This window comes from Salmo salar, chromosome 10 (genome assembly GCF_965601325.2).
Source record: "Salmo salar chromosome 10, fSalSal1, whole genome shotgun sequence".
NCBI lineage: Eukaryota > Metazoa > Chordata > Actinopteri > Salmoniformes > Salmonidae > Salmo > Salmo salar.
Window position 1 is genome coordinate 122,897,725 of NC_138300.1, and position 24,141 is coordinate 122,921,865.

General features: G+C 45.9%; 1 protein-coding gene and 1 pseudogene across 1 annotated transcript; both read left to right on the top strand.

The window, feature by feature from the left end:
- The first annotated feature begins 378 nt into the window (after positions 1 to 378).
- On the top strand, positions 379 to 4,746 carry LOC106561797 (putative ribosome biogenesis protein RLP24; annotated as a pseudogene).
- An 8,335-nt stretch (positions 4,747 to 13,081) lies between these two features.
- Positions 13,082 to 15,564, top strand: LOC106561791 (cAMP-regulated phosphoprotein 19). The gene is made up of 3 exons (XM_014126037.3): positions 13,082 to 13,283; positions 13,891 to 14,013; positions 14,281 to 15,564. The coding sequence occupies exons 1-3, from the start codon at positions 13,230 to 13,232 to the stop codon at positions 14,455 to 14,457; spliced, it is 354 nt and encodes a 117-aa protein (XP_013981512.2). The 5' UTR covers positions 13,082 to 13,229; the 3' UTR covers positions 14,458 to 15,564.
- Positions 15,565 to 24,141: the final 8,577 nt, after the last annotated feature.

Here is a 24,141-nt window from a genome sequence, read left to right on the forward strand (position 1 = left end):
CTTCACATAGAGTTGATCAGGCTGTTGATTGTGGCCTGTGGAATGTTTTCCCACTCCTCTTCAATGGCTGGATATTGGCTGGACCTGGAACACGCTGTCGTACAAGTCGATCCAGAGCATCCCAAACATGCTCAATGAGTGACATGTCTGAGTATGCAGGCCATGGAAGAACTGGGACATTTTCACCTTCCAGGAATTGTGTACAGATCCTTGTGACATGGGGCCGTGCATTAACATGCTGAAACATTTACATTTACATTTACATTTAAGTCATTTAGCAGACGCTCTTATCCAGAGCGACTTACAAATTGGTGCATTCACCTTATAATATCCAGTGGAACAACCACTTTACAATAGTGCATCATGATATAGTGCAACATGAGGTGATGGCGGTGGATGACTGGCACGACAATGGGCCTCAGGATCTCATCACGGTATCTCTGTGCATTCAAATTGCCATTGATAAAATGCAATTGTGTTCGTTGTCCGTAGCTTATGCCTGCCCATACCATAACCCCACCTCCACCATGGGGCCCATACCATAACCCCATCGCCACAATGGGGCCCATACCATAACCCCACCGCCACCATGGGGCCCATACCATAACCCCACCTCCACCATGGGGCCCATACCATAACCCCACCTCCACCATGGGGCCCATACCATAACCCCACCTCCACCATGGGGCCCATACCATAACCCCACCGCCACCATGGGGCCCATACCATAACCCCACCTCCACCATGGGGCCCATACCATAACCCCACCTCCACCATGGGGCCCATACCATAACCCCACCTCCACCATGGGGCCCTCTGTTCACAACGTTGACATCAGCAAACCACTCACCCACACAACGCCATACACGCTGTTTGCCATCTGCAAGGTACAGTAGAAACCGGGATTAATCCATGAAGAACACACTTCTCCAGCGTGCCGGTGGCCATCGAAGGTGAGAATTTGCCCACTGAAGTCGGTTATGACATCAAACTGAACTAAATGATTATCGCCATGTATCACTCACTTCTGTCATCATGAAGTGCTTTGAGAGGCTAGTTAAGGTTCATATCACCTCTACCTTACCTGACACCCCAAACCCACTTCAATTTGCTTACCGCCCCAATAGATCCACAGACGATGCCATCGCACTGCACACTGCCCTATTCCCATCTGGACAAGAGAAATACCTATGTAAGAATGCTGTTGATTGACTGTAGCTCAGCCTTCAACACCATAGTACCCTCCAAGCTCATCATTAAGCTCGGGGCCTGGGTCTGAACCCCACCCTGTGCAATTGGGTCCTGGACTTCCTGACGGACCACCCCCAGGTGGTGAAGGTAGGAAACAACACCTCCACTTCGCTGATCCTCAACACTGGGGTCAGCTGTTCAGTTATCTGCGTGCTCCACCCTCTCCTGTACTCCCTGTTCACCCATGACTGCGTGACCACGCATGCCTCCAACTCAATCATCAAGTTTGCAGACGACACAACAGTAGTAGGCTTGATTACCAACAATGATGAGACATTCTACAGGGAGGAGGTGAGGACCCTGGCGGAGTGGCGCCAGGAAAATAACCTCAGACTCAACGTCAACAAAACGAAGGAGCTGATCGTGGACTTCAGGAAACAGCAGAGGGAGCATGCCCCTATCCACATCACGGACAAACTGAAATGGTTCACCCACACAGACAGTGTGGTGAAGAAGGTGCAACAGCTCCTCTTAAACCTCAGGAGGCTGAAGAAATTCGGCTTGGCCCCAAGACCCTCACAAACTTTTACAGATGCACAATTGAGAGCATCCTGCCGGGCTGTATCACCGCCTGGTACGGCAACTGCACCGCCCATAACTGCAGGGCTCTCCAGAGGGTAGTGCGGTCTTCCCAACGCATCACCTGGGGGAAACTACCTGCCCTCCAGGACACCTACAGCACCTGATGTCACGTAAGGCCAAGAAGATCATCAAGGACAACAACCACCCGAGCCACTGTCTGTTCACCCCGCTATCATCCAGAAGGCGAGGTCAGTACAGGTGCATCAAAGCTGGGACTGAGAGACTGAAAAACAGCTTCTATCTCAAGGCCATCAGATTGTTAAATAGCCATCACTAGCCGGCTACCACCCAGTTACTGAACCCTGCACCTTAGAGGCTGCTGCCCTATTTACACAGACATGGAATCACTGGCCACTGTAATAATGGAACACTAGTCACTTTAATAATGTTTACATGCTGCTTTATTCATCTCATATGTATATACTATTTTCTATACTACTGTATTTTAGTTAATGCCACTCCAACGTTACTCGTCCTAATATTTATATATTTCTTAATTCCATTATTTAACTTTTGATTTGTCTATTGTTGTGAATTGTTAGATATTACATCACTGTTGGAGCTAGAAACACAAGCATTTCGCTACACCTGCAATAACATCTGGTAAATATGTGTGTGTGTGTGTGTGTGTGTGTGTGTGTGTGTGTGTGTGTGTGTGTGACCAATACGATTTGATTTGTAGAGAAACAGAATGTAAGCTCAGGATGGTTGCACAAGGCAGTGATTCCCAAGTAACAGAAATACATGTAATAACTCTGTTAATTTTGTTATTAGATTGTTCCGATTCTGCAAGTCAAAGTGCCACAAAAAACTTCAAGAAGAAACGTAACCCAAGAAAGACCAGATGGACGAAGGCTTTCAGAAAAGCGTCCGGGAAGGATTTGACTGTTGTGAGTTACTCTACTGATGTACTATCATAATCTCCAACCGGCACAGCCAGAAGTGGACTGGCCAACTCTCAGAGCCTGGTTCCTCTCTAGGTGTCTTCTTCTTCTGTGGTATAGGGGGGAATTGAGAAAAAAAACGACCCAAAAAATAAATATAGTAAAATAAATCAAACAGCTTTTCTGTTAAAAAAAAGAAACCGGATGTGATCCCTACAGAGGCTCAAGGGGAACCTGGGAGGGCGGGTCTTCCGGCGCCAGTACAACTTACAAGTCTTCAGATGTAAAATCCTTAAGTCGAAATAACTTGTAGTGTGTCCACTACTATCTCTTCATTAGCATCACTTGTTTTTCTCAATTATTTTAAATCGCCTCCGCATAGGAGATTCGATTGACTCCTCAAAACTTTTGCCACCTCAATCTCCTTCAACCTTACAGGGCACTCCAGGAACTCAGGATCATGATCCTCACCACAGTTACAACACCGTCGTCCTTCTACACACCATTCTTCATTATACTGTCTGTCTGTCCGTCTGCACACACTTGAAACATGGCCAAATTCATTACAGTTTTTACACAGCAATGGTTTGGGGACGGCGTATTTTACATAACCAAGGTTCACAATGTATTTGTTCTTTATCAAAAAACAACAGGAGCGACAGACTTTCTTATATTTCTCTCCGGTCACCCAGCGGGTCAGATGCCGTGTACCAACCATACCCAGAATTTTCTTCAGGTATTCGGATTCTTTTGAGGCCCACTGCAAACTTCCTCTGTTCTTCAGAAATACAATGAATCCAAGTATAAGACCACTCCTGGTCACTCTGACAAGACTCCACTTTTCCCAGCTCATACTTCACCATTTTCCATACCTCAAACGGGTTCCCCCACATACGCATTCTTACTCAACAAACACATCGGAACAAGAAGCGATTTCATTATTATTCATACACCTATCCTCCACTCCAATTTGAGACAATTTCCTGTTTTGTTTCATTTTTCGATACTACTGTTGTCCATTCCGAACGTTCGACTTTGCTCGATGTGCAGCTTGATTCCAACTCAGCATCCACTTCCTCCATCTTTTCTTCTCTCGTCTCTTGGTTTCTTCCTATAGGCCTTTCCTACAGCCTTTCCTACAGCCTTTCCTACAGCCTTTCCTACAGCCTTTCCTACAGCCTTTCCTACAGCCTTTCTAAGGATTTTCTTCTTCTTCTTCTTCTTCTCCTAGCCACTTGTGCTTCTACATCTGCATTGCTTGTTCTTTGGGGTTTTAGGCGGGGTTTTTGTACAGTAGGGCCGGGATGATATTAGTGTTGCGAGATCTCGTTAGTATCGTGGCAAGGAAACAAAACAGGAAGCAGATTTTTAACTTATTTAGAAAAACAGCCTTAATGTTTGAATCAAACATCATTATGTTGTCATCCAGGGTTACATTTTATTTTCTAAGCTTTAGCTCACAATGTTACATCCAGCAGGTTTTTGTTTATAAGGACCAAAGAGTCTGGTCTGCTTTGCTTTGTGTTAAAAAAATGTTGCCATGGGAAAAAAAATATTGCCATACTGGCATCGTCACAGCCCTAGTGTATAGCACATTGTGACAACTGCTGATGTAAAAAGGGCTTTATAAAAAATAAGAAATAATTGATTTAATTTGATGAAGTATTCATGAAGTAAATATCCTTATGTAACTACTACTAATAATCATATATTTGTTCCCTGCTTCAGGACAACTCGTTGGAGTTTGAGAAGCGCAGAAATATTCCAGTCAAATACAGAAGGGAGCTGTGGGCCAAGACAGGTCATTTATGATCCAGTTTTTACCCTCTCACACGGCACTTCAAGTCTCCTCAGTTCATCGTATCATTGTTTACAATTTGACTAATTGCGTTGTTAATGTGCGCGTACATTTTAAACGCTGACTAGAAAAGCAACAACCTTAACTTATTTTTGTTATTTAGTGGAGGCGATGAAGAAGGTGGAAGAGATCAAACAGAAACAACAGGCAAAGTTTATCATGAACCGGTGAGTACAATTCGTCGTTTTCTGTTTTTGGTATAGTAAATAACAAAGTCCTAAATTAAAATTTGTTAAAAAAAATTGTCACATGCTTCGTAAACAACAGGTGTAGACACAGAGTGAAATGCTTCCTGGGAGAGTAATGCTTCCTGACCCTGGGATAGTAATGCTTCCTGACCCTGGGATAATAATGCTTCCTGACCCTGGGATAATAATTCTTCCTGACCCTGGGATAATAATGCTTCCTGACCCTGGGATAATAATTCTTCCTGACCCTGGGATAATAATGCTTCCTGACCCTGGGATAATAATTCTACCCGACCCTGGGATAATAATGCTTCCTGACCCTGGGATAATAATGCTTCCTGACCCTGGGATAATAATGCTTCCTGACCCTGGGATAATAATTCTTCCTGACCCTGGGATAATAATTCTTCCTGACCCTGGGATAATAATGCTTCCTGACCCTGGGATAATAATGCTTCCTGACCCTGGGATAGTAATCCTTCCTGACCCTGGGATAGTAATCCTTCCTGACCCTGGGATAATAATGCTTCCTGACCCTGGGATAATAATTCTTCCTGACCCTGGGATAGTAATCCTTCCTGACCCTGGGATAATAATGCTTCCTGACCCTGGGATAATAATTCTCCCTGACCCTGGGATAATAATGCTTCCTGACCCTGGGATAATAATGCTTCCTGACCCTGGGATAATAATTCTTCCTGACCCTGGGATAATAATGCTTCCTGACCCTGGGATAATAATTCTCCCTGACCCTGGGATAATAATGCTTCCTGACCCTGGGATAATAATGCTTCCTGACCCTGGGATAATAATGCTTCCTGACCCTGGGATAATAATGCTTCCTGACCCTGGGATAGTAATGCTTCCTGACCCTGGGATAATAATGCTTCCTGACCCTGGGATAATAATGCTTCCTGACCCTGGGATAATAATGCTTCCTGACCCTGGGATAATAATGCTTCCTGACCCTGGGATAGTAATCCTTCCTGACCCTGGTATAATAATGCTTCCTGACCCTGGGATAATAATGCTTCCTGACCCTGGGATAATAATTCTTCCTCACCCTGGGATAGTAATCCTTCCTGACCCTGGGATAATAATGCTTCCTGACCCTGGGATAATAATTCTTCCTGACCCTGGGATAGTAATGCTTCCTGACCCTGGCATAATAATTCTACCCGACCCTGGGATAATAATGCTTCCTGACCCTGGGATAGTAATGCTTCCTGACCCTGGGATAATAATGCTTCCTGACCCTGGGATAATAATGCTTCCTGACCCTGGGATAATAATGCTTCCTGACCCTGGGATAGTAATGCTTCCTGACCCTGGGATAATAATGCTTCCTGACCCTGGGATAATAATGCTTCCTGACCCTGGGATAATAATGCTTCCTGACCCTGGGATAATAATGCTTCCTGACCCTGGGATAATGATTAATGTGTTGCTTTCGATGTGGCTGGTTTCAACAACTCATTTCTGTGTGCTGTGTTTGAAATGTAACTGTTCCAAATACAAGTGGTGTCAGTTTTCAAACATACTGTGTATAATACAGAGGACATATGTGTTTTTAAAGACATTGTATACATGAAAGGAACTGATGTATCCTCCCAAGTGAAATAGGTTTCTAATGTTCTTATACATTCCATCTTATACATTCCATCTTTTACATTACATCTTATACATTCCATCTTATACATTCCATCTTATACATTCCATCTTATACATTACATATTATACATTCCATGTACATTCCATCTTATACATTCCATCTTATACATTCTTATACATTCCATCTTATACATTCCATCTTATACATTCCATGTACATTCCATCTTATATATTCCATGTACATTCCATCTTATACATTCCATCTTATACATTCTTATACATTCCATCTTATACATTCCATCTTATACATTCCATCTTGTACATTCCCTCTTATACATTCCATGTACATTCCATCTTATACATTCCATCTTATACAGTGCCTAGTGAAAGTCTACCCCTCGCACAGTCTTCACATTTTGCGGCCTTAAAATGAAATCTAAAAAGGATTGCATTCTAGTTTTTTCCCAATTTTTGTATTTTTCCTCTACAGATCTACACAACCTACTCCACGTTTTCAACATGAGGGGGAAAAAAAAGTTGTAGAACAATTTTCCAAATTAATAACAAATATTCACACCTTGTCTCTGATTTTCAAGCAAATTTAAGTCGGGGCTGAGACTCAGGAACACTCAACACATCTTGGAAAGACATTCTGGTGTGTCCTTGGCATGATCTTTTTCTAACTGTCTCACTGAAAAATAAAACTCTATCCCAGGGTGGATTTTCCTTTAACTTTTCACCTGAGCTTTGTTCGTTTCATATTTATTTTGATCCTGACAAACACCCCAGTCCCTGCCGATGACAAGCATACCCATGACATGATGCTGTCACCACAATACATACCCATAACATGATGCTGCCACCACAATACTTGACAATACAGAGGGTTTCACACTGTGTTGTATTGGATATGACCAAAACCTGTAGTTTTTCCATTTAGGCCAAAAAGGTAATGTCTTTGCAGTGTTATCTTGCAGTATTACTTAACGGTCTTGTTGCAAACCAAATGGATGATTTGGAGTGTGTATTTTTTTAAACACATGCTTCCTTCTTTTCTCTTTGTCATACAGGCCAGCAATGTGAAGTGAATACAATGTTGTTGATCTCTTTGTATTTTTAAAGTATTGTGGTGGCAGCATCATGTTATGGGTATGTATTGTGGTGGCAGCATCATGTTATGGGTAGCCTGGCGGGTAAGAGCATTGGGCCAGTAGGGAAAGGGGTATCCCCCTTTCCCTGTACAACTGACTAGGTATCCCCCCTTTCCCTGTACAACGGTATCCCCCTTTCCCTGTACAACTGACTAGGTATCCCCCTTTCCCTGTACAACTGACTAGGTATCCCCCCTTTCCCTGTACAACTGACTAGGTATCCCCCCCTTTCCCTGTACAACTGACTAGGTATCCCCCTTTCCCTGTACAACTGACTAGGTATCCCCCCTTTCCCTGTACAACTGACTAGGTATCCCCCCTTTCCCTGTACAACTGACTAGGTATCCCCCCTTTCCCTGTACAACGGTATCCCCCTTTCCCTGTACAACTGACTAGGTATCCCCCCTTTCCCTGTACAACGGTATCCCCCTTTCCCTGTACAACTGACTAGGTATCCCCCTTTCCCTGTACAACTGACTAGGTATCCCCCCTTTCCCTGTACAACTGACTAGGTATCCCCCCTTTCCCTGTACAACTGACTAGGTATCCCCCCTTTCCCTGTACAACGGTATCCCCCTTTCCCTGTACAACTGACTAGGTATCCCCCTTTCCCTGTACAACTGACTAGGTATCCCCCCTTTCCCTGTACAACTGACTAGGTATCCCCCCTTTACCTGTACAACTGACTAGGTATCCCCCCTTTCCCTGTACAACTGACTAGGTATCCCCCCCCTTTCCCTGTACAACTGACTAGGTATCCCCCCCCCGCCCTTTCCCTGTACAACTGACTAGGTATCCCCCCTTTCCCTATACAACTGACTAGGTATCCCCCCTTTCCCTGTACAACTGACTAGGTATCCCCCCTTTCCCTGTACAACTGACTAGGTATCCCCCCTTCCCCTTACTTGCCACCGGCAGGGACTTGGTTTTTGTTAGAATTAAAATAAATACAGTATGAAAGGAGTAAAGTCCAGATAAAATGTTAAAGAGAAATCTAACCCTGGGATAGAGTTTCATTTTTCCATGGGACAATTACACATGTTTATGCCAAAGACGTACCACAATGCTTTCCAAGAGGTGTTGAGTATTCCAGTCTCCATCCGTACTTAAATCTGTAAAAATAATAATTAAAAAATAATTTAAAAAAAATCTGAGACAAGGTTTGAATATTGTTGTCCGTCAATGATTCCCAGCCAAATTTACGGAGCTTGAGGAATTTTGACAGAAACAATGGATGTGTGATACACCAAGAGTTGGGCAAGGTTGGATGAATCTTATTAAAAATGATTCACAACTGCAATGGCTGACAAAATTGCTTCCATCAAGTATTAACTTTGGGGTGTGAAGATATACGCAATCAATACATCCAATTTTTAATTTTTTTTTTATGTCTTAGTCATTTCGAAAATCTATCATTTTTCTTTCACTTTGAAAATGTGGAGTAGGTTGTGTAGATTAATTTGTTTTCTCCAATCTAATTGAATCCATTTTTTGGGGGGGTTTTCATTTTAAAGAACTAGTTTACTATTTTACAGCTTTATGTCTGAAAGTAGTCTATGGACCAGGAGAAAATAATATATGGTTCAGTTTTCTATAAAAAGCCATTAGAAACTTCAGCTAACTTTAGCCACCGCTAGTTAAAATCTATGGAAGTGATGTGAGCATGTTGTTGATTTTTTTTCATGGCCAAATCACCTTTTTTAACTAACATTAAACCAAATATGGAGTTGATTTCAGGTGATTTTGACATTTAGATTTTTTCTAAACATGCCCCCATCACTTCTATAGATTTTTAGCTAGTTGTTGCTAAAGTCAGCTAAAGTTTAAATGGCTGTTTAAAGAAAACGGAACCATGGATAACAGTTTCCCCTGGTCCAGAGACAACTTTCAGCGTAACGAATCATCTAACATCAAGATTTAAAAATAGTGAACTAGTCCTTTTTAAAGGCAGCAAAATGTGAAGACTGCAAGGGGTGTGTAGACTTTCACTAGAAACTATGTATTATTTTTCGCAAAGAAAAAAAAAATGAGACAAAGGCCCTTATTCACCTATAGTTTGTCTCTGTCTCCATTTATCGTTTTAGCAGACGCTCTTATCCAGAGCGACTTACAGTAGTGTATGCATACAAATCACTTTTTTTTTTTCTTCTCCGTACTGGTCCCCCGTGGGAATCGAACCCACAACCCTGGCGTTGCAAACACCATGCTCTACCAACTGAGCCACACGGGACCGTCATTTCTAGGTTATACAGCCTGTAGATGGAGATGGAGGTTGATGTTACTAGTCATTTGTTATTTGGTCCCATGTGGCTCAGTTGGTAGAGCATGGTGTTTGCAACGCCAGGGTTGTGGGTTCGATTCCCACGGGGGACCAGTATGGAGAAAAAAAATGTATGAAATGTATGCATACACTACTGTAAGTCGCTCTGGATAAGAGCGTCTGCTAAATGACTAAAATGTAACATCTGTTATTCACTGTGTGTATATATTCCTCGTGTCACTGTTATCTTTCTATTTATTTAATGTTTTATCGTAAATTCATTGTTGAAAAAGGAACCTGTAAGTAAGCGTTTTAACTGTTAGCCTACACTGTTGTTTATGAAGCGTGTGACAAAGAAAATGTAATTTTATCTGTTTGGGGGAAATGTATGTATTCTGTTACTTGCCATTGACATTCTTATATTTGTGTTGTAGGAGAAAATTCTATATTTCCACGACAGTGTTTGTGGTGTGACAAACACAGCGAAACACAGCGAATGTTATTGATACTGTAGGTTGCACCTCTAAACGGTCTCAAGCCACCTTCTATCAGCAGCATCATAGTGGTGCCCTAAAGTAGTGACAAGCCCAGTCATTCTGGACGGAGGCTACTGTTTCGTCTAAATTACACTATAGTGCTTGGAAATACGATGACATTGCTAAAGTAGTCATATTTAGTAGCTAACAACTTCGCCATCATGTAGTCAAATTTACTTTAGACAACAAATGTTGTCATTAAACAAGCAAAGTTTATCAAAAATCGCTAGAAATGCTAACGTTATATCAAAGATCTTTATAACTAAACCAAGATAGACCGCGGCCTGTCGTTTCAAGTGGGAACAAATGAGTCATAGTGGGCAGAGCCAAGCAAGGAGGTGGGCAGAGCCAAGCACGAGTTAGCGAGATCCCATTGGCCGTGTTATATTTGCATATGGGAACGCCTACTCTGAAGTGTGCGTGTATGTAACTGTGTAGGTTCCGTCCCTTTCCTCGCCCCAACCTGGGCTCGAACCAGGGACCCTCTGCACACATCAACAACTGACATCGTTACCCATCACGCCACAAAAGCCGCAGCCCTTTGCAGAGCAAGGGGAACAACTACTTAAGGTCGCAGAGCGAGTGACGTCACTGATTGGAAACGCTATTAGCGCGCACCACCGCTAACTAACTAGCCATTTCACATCCGTTACATGTACAATAACTAAATTTGCTTTTGCACTCCTAAATAACGCAACTTTGGCAAAGGATAAAGTCTACAAAAACTTTGTCCACTCTGTTCGTAACAGATTTTAGTTTTGGGAACGGATAACCGTATTGAGATCAAATGTTTCCTCGATGAGAAAATTAGCGGAATGTCGGCCAAAATCCATCTCGTTCCATCATCTCCCACTGGCGGACCACTGAGCTTCCTCTCAATAGCCATACTTGGTAGTGAGTGGAAACGCCAAGCGCGGATGCTTCACATTTATACATCCGGCGAAATATCTGTCTCATTGTTTTATCTGTGGTTATACTGCATCTAAAGTCACTCTGGTGACATCAATATGATGACAAAAGGTTTTCCTACTAATAATTTGCCTCGTTTTGAATGTCCTTGTATTTCCAAGCCACTGTAATGCACTTTTGATGAAATCTTAATCAGCGCTCATTGACGATGCAATGAGTAGAATGCTCAGTCGGGCATCAGTTCAAAACTATATTGTGCCGAAACATGCAACCCATAATTGGTCAATGAAACCTCCATTACATTCATTTGGTACTCACTGATTCCTTCTTCAAAATTTTATGAGAAAAATACTGACATTTTGTTTGTCATAAATGGATGTTCATATGGGATAAGTGTTTAGGGATTACTTCCAGGAAGTGGGGAAGAAAGGTTCAATGGATCTATTTTTTGTTTGACTTTTTACCCCATTTTCTCCCCAATTGGTAGTTACAGTCTTGTCCCATCGCTGCAACTCCCCTACGAACTCGGGAGAGGCAAAGGTCGTTCTTTACCATTCGACCATCAGACTTGCCACCAATGCTCCTTATAGGACACATCACTGCACTCTATACTCCTCTGTAAACTGGTCATCTCTGTATACCCGTCGCAAGACCCACTGGTTGATGCTTATTTATAAAACCCTCCCCTAACCTCCTTCACTCATGCTGCCAAACATACCCTCGTAAAACTGACCATCCTACCGATCCTCGACTTCGGTGATGTCATCTATAAAATAGCCTCCAACACTCTACTCAACAAACTGGATGCAGTCTATCACAGTGCCATCCGTTTTGTCACCAAAGCCCCTTACACTACCCACCATTGCGACCTGTACGCTCTCGTTGGTTGGCCCTCGCTTCATACTCGTCGCCAAACCCACTGGCCACAGGTTATCTACAAGTCTCTGCTAGGTAAAGCCCCGCCTTATCTCAGCTCGCTGGTCACCATAGCAGCACCCACTCGTAGCACGCGCTCCAGCAGGTATATCTCACTGGTCACCCCCAAAGCCAATTCCTCCTTTGGTCGTCTTTCCTTCCAGTTCTCTGCTGCCAATGACTGGAACGAACTGGAAACATCTCTGAAGCTGGAGACTCATATCTCCCTCACTAGCTTTAAGCAGCAGCTGTCAGAGCAGCTCACAGATCACTGCACCTGTACATAGCCCATCTGTAAACAGCCCATCTATCTACCTCATCCCCATACTGTATTTATTTATTTATCTTGCTCCTTTGCACCCCAGTATCTCTACTTGCACATTCATCTTCTGCACATCTACCATTCCAGTGTTTAATTGCTATATTGTAATTACTTCGCCACCATGGCCTATTTATTGCCTTAACTTACCTCATTTGCACTCACTGTATATAGACTTTTTGTTTTCTTTTGTTCTACTGTATTATTGACTGTATGTTTTGTTTATTCCATGTGTAACTCTGTGTTGTTGTATGTGTCAAACTGCTTTGCTTTATCTTGGCCAGGTCGCAATTGTAAATGAGAACTTGTTCTCAACTGGCCTACCTGGTTAAATAAAGGTGAAATAAAATGTTTTAAAAAACCTGGACGATGCTGGGCCAATTGTGCTCTGCCTCATGGGCCTCCCGGTGACATCCAGCTGTGACACAGCCAGGATCGAACCTGGGTCTGTAGTGATACCTCAAGTACTGTGATGCGGTACTTTTAGACCGTCCCTTGTTGGTTCCATATTCTAACGGCCCCAAAAAATATTAATCTCAGTTTTTACTCCACCCAGTAGGTGGCGGCAACACACATTTTGGGACGTAGTTCGCCAATAAAACCCCAAAACAGTCTACATACAAGAGAAAGAGAAAGGGAGGGAGCGTCTAAGACACACGGCCTTTTTTTGTGTGTTTAAGCGGTCTGGCTAGTAGCTGTGCGTCTCTACTGTTGTTGGTGTAAACTTCAGTTTTAGTAGAAAACTGGATATTTCCATAGTTCGCCATGTCTGAGGAGATTGAAGGAACAAGGCCTGCCACCGGGGAGGCAACCCGTGAGGTTAAGAGTTGTATTATTTTGATGCTAACGAGCTAAGTTAATGATGAATTGCTAGTAACCATGACGGTTATGTCAAATGTGGCTGTCAAAGCAGCAGTTTACTTAGTAACTTTAATTTATTTTCAAATGTATCATCACCGTGTATTGAACTGTGCAAATAACCATTATTTTTTTACCTACACGATGAGTGGTTAGCTAGTTAGCAACACAGTGATAGCTTTATCAGTTTACCGGTTGCTAGCTATGTAGCTATGTAGGTTAGCTAGATGTTTTCCACATTCGTGTCTGTCTGCGTTCATGCATGCCGCAAAGCTATGTTTTTTTTTTTTGGGGGGGGGCACATTGCAGATAAGCAGAAGGTTATGTTTCCAGATAGTAACCTAACCCCCCCCCCCCCCACCCCACTCATTTGAGAATGAAATCAAAGGCCATGATTTATCTGATTGAATCATAACCAGTAGCTAAGCTAATCGACTTGTCAACCTCGAGATTGACAAACACAATTTTGTTGCTGTGTGAACTGTAACGATGGTAACATGTCACCCCCCCCCCCCCCACCAAACCCCATTAATTTGTGTTTCTACTCGGTATTGTTTTGTCAACACAGGAGATGGATGACACAGTCCTCAGCCCGGAGAAGGCAGAGGAGGTGAAACTGAAGGCCAGGTTCCCTCATCTTGGAGCCAAGCCTGGAGGCTCTGACCTGCTCCGGAAACGGCTTCAGAAAGGGGTAATATGGACCAATGGTTGTGCCCTGCAAACACAACACTTTGGTAGCTGTAGATGCTTCTAGTTAGGCTGAACATGCAAACTAGGCTATTTACACTTTACATTCACTTACTTTCACAGCAAAGCATTTTTTTTGTTATGGAATCATTGTCATGCTTTTTTTATAAGCATTGGTTTTTATTTTCTTGGATAACACACATGTTTGTAAAGGCTGTAACATATCTGATCTGTTATTTATATATATATATATATATTTCTCTCTGTGCAGCAAAAGTTCTTTGACTCTGGGGACTACAACATGGCCAAGGCTAAGGTGAAGAACAAGCAGCAGCTGCCTGCAGTGACGCCGGCTGAGAAGGCAGAGATAACCGGGGACCACATCCCCACGCCCCAGGACATCCCCCAGAGGAAGCCCTCCATTATGGCCAGCAAACTGGCTGGCTGATGGAACTTTGACCTGTTCTGTTGTTACCATTCCATCTCTCTCTCTATCTCTCTATCTATCTCTCTCTATCGGCCCTAACCCTTCAATGTTTGATATATCTTGCTGTCGATTCCACCACAGTACCTAAACCTTACAGATTTGCAAACATTGAAAGGTTAGGACTAAAGGGAATGGGTAGAGAGATAATTCAGATCAGTTCTTTCTCTTTCCTAGACTTGTCTTCTGCCTCTCCCCCCCCCCCTTTTTTTTCATCACCACCTTCCCTATATGAATTCTGAAAAATAATATTTTTGAGAATCAAGCAGAAAGACTCCTGAGAAATATTGCTGCCAGAGGGTGATTGTCTTCGGATAGTGACTGAAATTATTGGTTTAAAGGAACACATTTTTGCCAAGTCTACTTCAAAGTGGCCTGTATCTACTGTAGTGACTGATGTAAACTGTATCGTAGCCTGTCACCATGTATGGGAGAGGCCAGGTCAATATCTTAGACATGTTTTACCTTCTATAGCTTCCATTTTGATATTTAAATTATGAGGTAATATTCTAGAACCAAACCGATGAGAATTCTTGATTACTCCTAGAATCCTCTCTTGTTCCGGTTCCAAATCTATTTCTGTTGCCTAGACAACACAAACCGATCTGGTACCGTCAGTCTAATGCCCTCCTCCACTGTCCAAAAGCTATGTTTGTTTTGATGCGTTGATTGAAAATAGCCTGTATCGCACAGTAGCTGTCCATGTATATTATGAATCTCATCTAAACCTCTTAAATGACCTTTAACAGTTTATGAGCCGCTGTTTTTCTCTTGGGCAATATTTGCTCACTCACTCCAGTGAGAGAATCTCCGCTTGTCTGAAATGAATCCCTATATAGTGCACTATATATATATATATAAGGGATAGGATGCCATTTCTGATGACACAGCCTCTGTGAATCTAGCCTAGGAATGCCTGCCTGCCTGCCTCTATATCTGAGACTCAGGTCATTTAGGTTTAGTAGTCCAGCAACTCGCTTTAAATGAAGTGTCAGTTTGAACGGTGTGCATGTGCATTGACTGTGTGCGGTCACGTTGTGCCATTTGTATATAAAATAGTTTTGCACAATAGCTTTTGTTTTGACTTAACTTTATTCTCTTGGCTGATGTTTTACTTGTTTGCTGATTTTTCACAGTAGCCATAATACTACAGCTGTAGTGTCTTAAGTTGACCAACACTGGCAAAGAACACACTGAACATGGAAGAGAATATAATAGGCCCATTTACCTTCAAATCCATCAATTTATTAGTCTGGGTGAAGGTCTGTAGCCTGGGTGCTGGTCTGTTTGCTCTCTTGCCAACTCCTTATGGAATTGTCATGCCAAATGACCAATGGAGCTGGCAAGAACACAAACTGATCTGGAACCAGGTGGAGGTATAGAGGTATGGGACTGTAGGTGGAGGTATAGAGGTATGGGACTATAGGTGGAGGTATGGGACTGTAGGTGGAGGGATAGAGGTATGGGACTGTAGGTGGAGGAATAGAGGTATGGGACTGTAGGTGGAGCGAGAGAGGTATGGGACTGTAGGTGGAGCGAGAGAGGTATGGGACTGTAGGTGGAGGGATAGAGGTATGGGACTGTAGGTGGAGGTATAGAGGTATGGGACTAGGTGGAGCGAGAGAGGTATGGGACTGTAGGTGGAGGTATAGAGGTATGGGACTAGGTGGAGCGAGAGAGGTATGGGACTGTAGGTGGAGGTATAGAGGTATGGGACTGTAGGTGGAGGTATAGAGGTATGGGACTGTAGGTGGAGGTATAGATGTATGGGACTGTAGGTGGAGGAATAGAGGTATGGGACTGTAGGTGGAGCGAGAGAGGTATGGGACTGTAGGTGGAGGTATAGAGGTATGGGACTGTAGGTGGAGGTATAGAGGTATGGGACTGTAGGTGGAGGTATGGGACTGTAGGTGGAGGTATAGAGGTATGGGACTGTAGGTGGCGGTATAGAGGTATGGGACTAGGTGGAGGTATGGGACTGTAGGTGGAGGTATAGAGGTATGGGACTGTAGGTGGAGGTATAGAGGTATGGGACTGTAGGTGGAGGTATAGAGGTATGGGACTGTAGGTGGAGGTATAGAGGTATGGGACTGTAGGTGGCGGTATAGAGGTATGGGACTAGGTGGAGGTATGGGACTGTAGGTGGAGGTATAGAGGTATGGGACTGTAGGTGGAGGTATAGAGGTATGGGACTGTAGGTGGAGGTACAGAGGTATGGGACTGTAGGTGGAGGTATAGAGGTATGGGACTGTAGGTGGCGGTATAGAGGTATGGGACTAGGTGGAGGTATGGGACTGTAGGTGGAGGTATGGGACTGTAGGTGGAGGTATAGAGGTATGGGACTGTAGGTGGAGGTATAGAGGTATGGGACTAGGTGGCGGTATAGAGGTATGGGACTGTAGGTGGAGGTATAGAGGTATAGGACTGTAGGTGGAGGTATGGGACTGTAGGTGGAGGTAAAGAGGTATGGGACTGTAGGTGGAGGGATAGAGGTATGGGACTGTAGGTGGAGGTATAAAGGTATGGGACTGTAGGTGGAGGTATAGAGGTATGGGACTGTAGGTGGAGGGATAGAGGTATGGGACTGTAGGTGGAGGTATAGCGGTATGGGACTGTAGGTGGAGGTATGGGACTGTAAGTGGAGGTATAGAGGTATGGGACTGTAGGTGGAGGTATAGAGGTATGGGACTGTAGGTGGAGGTATAGAGGTATGGGACTGTAGGTGGAGGTATAGAGGTACGGGACTGTAGGTGGAGGTATAGAGGTATGGGACTGTAGGTGGAGCGGGAGAGGTATGGGACTGTAGGTGGAGGTATGGGACTGTAGGTGGAGGTATAGAGGTATGGGACTGTAGGAGGAGGTATAGAGGTATGGGACTGCAGGTGGAGGTATAGAGGTATGGGACTGTAGGTTTTGGTATAGAGGTGTGGGACTGCAGGTGGAGGGATAGAGGTATGGGACTGCAGGTGGAGGGATAGAGATATGGGACTGTAGGTGGAGGGATAGAGGTATGGGACTGTAGGTGGAGCGAGAGAGGTATGGGACTGTAGGTGGAGGGATAGAGATATGGGACTGTAGGTGGAGGGATAGAGGTATGGGACTGTAGGTGGAGGTATAGAGGTATGGGACTGTAGGTGGAGGGATAGAGGTATGGGACTGCAGGTGGAGGGATAGAGATATGGGACTGTAGGTTTTGGTATAGAGGTATGGGACTGCAGGTGGAGGGATAGAGGTATGGGACTGTAGGTGGAGGGATAGAGGTATGGGACTGTAGGTGGAGGTATAGAGGTATGGGACTGTAGGTGGAGGGATAGAGGTATGGGACTGTAGGTGGCGGTATAGAGGTATGGGACTGTAGGTGGAGGTATAGAGGTATGGGACTGTAGGTGGAGGTATAGAGGTATGGGACTGTAGGTGGAGGTATAGAGGTATGGGACTGTAGGTGGAGGTATAGAGGTAGGGGACTGTAGGTGGAGGTATAGAGGTATGGGACTATAGGAGGAGGTATAGAGGTATGGGACTGTAGGTGGAGCGAGAGAGGTATGGGACTGTAAGTGGAGGTATGGGACTGTAGGTGGAGGTATAGAGGTATGGGACTGTAGGTGGAGGTATAGAGGTACGGGACTGTAGGTGGAGGTATAGAGGTACGGGACTGTAGGTGGAGGTATAGAGGTATGGGACTGTAGGTGGAGGTATAGAGGTATGGGACTGTAGGTGGAGGTATAGAGGTATGGGACTGTAGGTGGAGGTATAGCGGTATGGGACTGTAGGTGGAGGTATAGAGGTATGGGACTGTAGGTGGAGGTATAGAGGTATGGGACTGTAGGTGGAGGTATAGAGGTATGGGACTGTAGGTTTTGGTATAGAGGTATGGGACTGCAGGTGGAGGGATAGAGGTATGGGACTGCAGGTGGAGGGATAGAGGTATGGGACTGCAGGTGGAGGGATAGAGGTATGGGACTGCAGGTGGAGGGATAGAGGTATGGGACTGCAGGTGGAGGGATAGAGGTATGGGACTGCAGGTGGAGGGATAGAGATATGGGACTGTAGGTGGAGGGATAGAGGTATGGGACTGTAGGTTTTGGTATAGAGGTTTGGGACTGCAGGTGGAGGGATAGAGGTCTGGGACTGCAGGTGGAGGGATAGAGGTATGGGACTGTAGGTGGAGCGAGAGAGGTATGGGACTGTAGGTGGAGGGATAGAGATATGGGACTGTAGGTGGAGGGATAGAGGTATGGGACTGTAGGTGGAGCGAGAGAGGTATGGGACTGTAGGTGGAGGGATAGAGATATGGGACTGTAGGTGGAGGGATAGAGGTATGGGACTGCAGGTGGAGGGATAGAGATATGGGACTGTAGGTTTTGGTATAGAGGTATGGGACTGCAGGTGGAGGGATAGAGGTATGGGACTGTAGGTGGAGGGATAGAGATATGGGACTGTAGGTGGAGGGATAGAGGTATGGGACTGTAGGTGGCGGTATAGAGGTATGGGACTGTAGGTGGAGGTATAGAGGTATGGGACTGTAGGTGGAGGTATAGAGGTATGGGACTGTAGGTGGAGGTATAGAGGTATGGGACTGTAGGTGGAGGTATAGAGGTATGGGACTGTAGGTGGAGGTATAGAGGTATGGGACTGTAGGTGGAGGTATAGAGGTATGGGACTATAGGAGGAGGTATAGAGGTATGGGACTGTAGGTGGAGCGAGAGAGGTATGGGACTGTAGGTGGAGGGAGAGAGGTATGGGACTGTAGGTGGAGGTATGGGACTGTAGGTGGAGGTATAGCGGTATGGGACTGTAGGTGGAGGTATGGGACTGTAGGTGGAGGTATAGAGGTATGGGACTGTAAGTGGAGGTATAGAGGTATGGGACTGTAGGTGGAGGTATAGAGGTATGGGACTGTAGGTGGAGGTATAGAGGTATGGGACTGTAGGTGGAGGTATAGAGGTATGGGACTGTAGGTGGAGGTATAGAGGTATGGGACTGTAGGAGGAGGTATAGAGGTATGGGACTGTAGGTGGAGGTAAAGAGGTATGGGACTGTAGGTGGAGGTATGGGACTGTAGGTGGAGGTATAGAGGTATGGGACTGTCGGAGGAGGTATAGAGGTATGGGACTGCAGGTGGAGGTATAGAGGTATGGGACTGCAGGTGGAGGTATAGAGGTGTGGGACTGTAGGTAGAGGTATAGAGGTATGGGACTGTAGGTGGAGGTATAGAGGTATGGGACTGTAGGTGGAGCGAGAGAGGTATGGGACTGTAGGTGGAGGGAGAGAGGTATGGGACTGTAGGTGGAGGTATGGGACTGTAGGAGGAGGTAGAGAGGTATGGGACTGTAGGTGGAGGTATAGAGGTATGGGACTGTAGGTGGAGGTATAGAGGTATGGGACTGTAGGTGGAGGTATAGAGGTATGGGACTGTAGGTGGAGGTATAGAGGTATGGGACTGTAGGTGGCGGTATAGAGGTATGGGACTAGGTGGAGGTATGGGACTGTAGGTGGAGGTATAGAGGTATGGGACTGTAGGTGGAGGTATAGAGGTATGGGACTGTAGGTGGAGGTATAGAGGTATGGGACTGTAGGTGGAGGTATAGAGGTATGGGACTGTAGGTGGCGGTATAGAGGTATGGGACTAGGTGGAGGTATGGGACTGTAGGTGGAGGTATGGGACTGTAGGTGGAGGTATAGAGGTATGGGACTGTAGGTGGAGGTATAGAGGTATGGGACTAGGTGGCGGTATAGAGGTATGGGACTGTAGGTGGAGGTATAGAGGTATAGGACTGTAGGTGGAGGTAAAGAGGTATGGGACTGTAGGTGGAGGGATAGAGGTATGGGACTGTAGGTGGAGGTATAAAGGTATGGGACTGTAGGTGGAGGTATAGAGGTATGGGACTGTAGGTGGAGGGATAGAGGTATGGGACTGTAGGTGGAGGTATAGCGGTATGGGACTGTAGGTGGAGGTATGGGACTGTAAGTGGAGGTATAGAGGTATGGGACTGTAGGTGGAGGTATAGAGGTATGGGACTGTAGGTGGAGGTATAGAGGTATGGGACTGTAGGTGGAGGTATAGAGGTACGGGACTGTAGGTGGAGGTATAGAGGTATGGGACTGTAGGTGGAGCGGGAGAGGTATGGGACTGTAGGTGGAGGTATGGGACTGTAGGTGGAGGTATAGAGGTATGGGACTGTAGGAGGAGGTATAGAGGTATGGGACTGCAGGTGGAGGTATAGAGGTATGGGACTGTAGGTTTTGGTATAGAGGTGTGGGACTGCAGGTGGAGGGATAGAGGTATGGGACTGCAGGTGGAGGGATAGAGATATGGGACTGTAGGTGGAGGGATAGAGGTATGGGACTGTAGGTGGAGCGAGAGAGGTATGGGACTGTAGGTGGAGGGATAGAGATATGGGACTGTAGGTGGAGGGATAGAGGTATGGGACTGTAGGTGGAGGTATAGAGGTATGGGACTGTAGGTGGAGGGATAGAGGTATGGGACTGCAGGTGGAGGGATAGAGATATGGGACTGTAGGTTTTGGTATAGAGGTATGGGACTGCAGGTGGAGGGATAGAGGTATGGGACTGTAGGTGGAGGGATAGAGGTATGGGACTGTAGGTGGAGGTATAGAGGTATGGGACTGTAGGTGGAGGGATAGAGGTATGGGACTGTAGGTGGCGGTATAGAGGTATGGGACTGTAGGTGGAGGTATAGAGGTATGGGACTGTAGGTGGAGGTATAGAGGTATGGGACTGTAGGTGGAGGTATAGAGGTATGGGACTGTAGGTGGAGGTATAGAGGTAGGGGACTGTAGGTGGAGGTATAGAGGTATGGGACTATAGGAGGAGGTATAGAGGTATGGGACTGTAGGTGGAGCGAGAGAGGTATGGGACTGTAAGTGGAGGTATGGGACTGTAGGTGGAGGTATAGAGGTATGGGACTGTAGGTGGAGGTATAGAGGTACGGGACTGTAGGTGGAGGTATAGAGGTACGGGACTGTAGGTGGAGGTATAGAGGTATGGGACTGTAGGTGGAGGTATAGAGGTATGGGACTGTAGGTGGAGGTATAGAGGTATGGGACTGTAGGTGGAGGTATAGCGGTATGGGACTGTAGGTGGAGGTATAGAGGTATGGGACTGTAGGTGGAGGTATAGAGGTATGGGACTGTAGGTGGAGGTATAGAGGTATGGGACTGTAGGTTTTGGTATAGAGGTATGGGACTGCAGGTGGAGGGATAGAGGTATGGGACTGCAGGTGGAGGGATAGAGGTATGGGACTGCAGGTGGAGGGATAGAGGTATGGGACTGCAGGTGGAGGGATAGAGGTATGGGACTGCAGGTGGAGGGATAGAGGTATGGGACTGCAGGTGGAGGGATAGAGATATGGGACTGTAGGTGGAGGGATAGAGGTATGGGACTGTAGGTTTTGGTATAGAGGTTTGGGACTGCAGGTGGAGGGATAGAGGTCTGGGACTGCAGGTGGAGGGATAGAGGTATGGGACTGTAGGTGGAGCGAGAGAGGTATGGGACTGTAGGTGGAGGGATAGAGATATGGGACTGTAGGTGGAGGGATAGAGGTATGGGACTGTAGGTGGAGCGAGAGAGGTATGGGACTGTAGGTGGAGGGATAGAGATATGGGACTGTAGGTGGAGGGATAGAGGTATGGGACTGCAGGTGGAGGGATAGAGATATGGGACTGTAGGTTTTGGTATAGAGGTATGGGACTGCAGGTGGAGGGATAGAGGTATGGGACTGTAGGTGGAGGGATAGAGATATGGGACTGTAGGTGGAGGGATAGAGGTATGGGACTGTAGGTGGCGGTATAGAGGTATGGGACTGTAGGTGGAGGTATAGAGGTATGGGACTGTAGGTGGAGGTATAGAGGTATGGGACTGTAGGTGGAGGTATAGAGGTATGGGACTGTAGGTGGAGGTATAGAGGTATGGGACTGTAGGTGGAGGTATAGAGGTATGGGACTGTAGGTGGAGGTATAGAGGTATGGGACTATAGGAGGAGGTATAGAGGTATGGGACTGTAGGTGGAGCGAGAGAGGTATGGGACTGTAGGTGGAGGTATAGAGGTATGGGACTGTAGGTGGAGGTATAGAGGTATGGGACTGTAGGTGGAGGTATGGGACTGTAGGTGGAGGTATAGAGGTATGGGACTGTAGGTGGCGGTATAGAGGTATGGGACTAGGTGGAGGTATGGGACTGTAGGTGGAGGTATAGAGGTATGGGACTGTAGGTGGAGGTATAGAGGTATGGGACTGTAGGTGGAGGTATAGAGGTATGGGACTGTAGGTGGAGGTATAGAGGTATGGGACTGTAGGTGGCGGTATAGAGGTATGGGACTAGGTGGAGGTATGGGACTGTAGGTGGAGGTATAGAGGTATGGGACTGTAGGTGGAGGTATAGAGGTATGGGACTGTAGGTGGAGGTATAGAGGTATGGGACTGTAGGTGGAGGTATAGAGGTATGGGACTGTAGGTGGCGGTATAGAGGTATGGGACTAGGTGGAGGTATGGGACTGTAGGTGGAGGTATGGGACTGTAGGTGGAGGTATAGAGGTATGGGACTGTAGGTGGAGGTATAGAGGTATGGGACTAGGTGGCGGTATAGAGGTATGGGACTGTAGGTGGAGGTATAGAGGTATAGGACTGTAGGTGGAGGTATGGGACTGTAGGTGGAGGTAAAGAGGTATGGGACTGTAGGTGGAGGGATAGAGGTATGGGACTGTAGGTGGAGGTATAAAGGTATGGGACTGTAGGTGGAGGTATAGAGGTATGGGACTGTAGGTGGAGGGATAGAGGTATGGGACTGTAGGTGGAGGTATAGCGGTATGGGACTGTAGGTGGAGGTATGGGACTGTAAGTGGAGGTATAGAGGTATGGGACTGTAGGTGGAGGTATAGAGGTATGGGACTGTAGGTGGAGGTATAGAGGTATGGGACTGTAGGTGGAGGTATAGAGGTACGGGACTGTAGGTGGAGGTATAGAGGTATGGGACTGTAGGTGGAGCGGGAGAGGTATGGGACTGTAGGTGGAGGTATGGGACTGTAGGTGGAGGTATAGAGGTATGGGACTGTAGGAGGAGGTATAGAGGTATGGGACTGCAGGTGGAGGTATAGAGGTATGGGACTGTAGGTTTTGGTATAGAGGTGTGGGACTGCAGGTGGAGGGATAGAGGTATGGGACTGCAGGTGGAGGGATAGAGATATGGGACTGTAGGTGGAGGGATAGAGGTATGGGACTGTAGGTGGAGCGAGAGAGGTATGGGACTGTAGGTGGAGGGATAGAGATATGGGACTGTAGGTGGAGGGATAGAGGTATGGGACTGTAGGTGGAGGTATAGAGGTATGGGACTGTAGGTGGAGGGATAGAGGTATGGGACTGCAGGTGGAGGGATAGAGATATGGGACTGTAGGTTTTGGTATAGAGGTATGGGACTGCAGGTGGAGGGATAGAGGTATGGGACTGTAGGTGGAGGGATAGAGGTATGGGACTGTAGGTGGAGGTATAGAGGTATGGGACTGTAGGTGGAGGGATAGAGGTATGGGACTGTAGGTGGCGGTATAGAGGTATGGGACTGTAGGTGGAGGTATAGAGGTATGGGACTGTAGGTGGAGGTATAGAGGTATGGGACTGTAGGTGGAGGTATAGAGGT

What these genes read in the sequence shown, in the direction of transcription:
- LOC106561791 (XM_014126037.3), top strand. Translation starts at nt 13,230, where the DNA reads ATGTCTGAGGAGATTGAAGGAACAAGGCCTGCCACCGGGGAGGCAACC. An exon ending in CCGGGGAGGCAACCCGTGAG is followed by an intron (nt 13,284 to 13,890) that starts GTTAAGAGTTGT and finishes TTGTCAACACAG; the next exon opens with GAGATGGATGACACAGTCCT. An exon ending in GGAAACGGCTTCAGAAAGGG is followed by an intron (nt 14,014 to 14,280) that starts GTAATATGGACC and finishes CTCTCTGTGCAG; the next exon opens with CAAAAGTTCTTTGACTCTGG.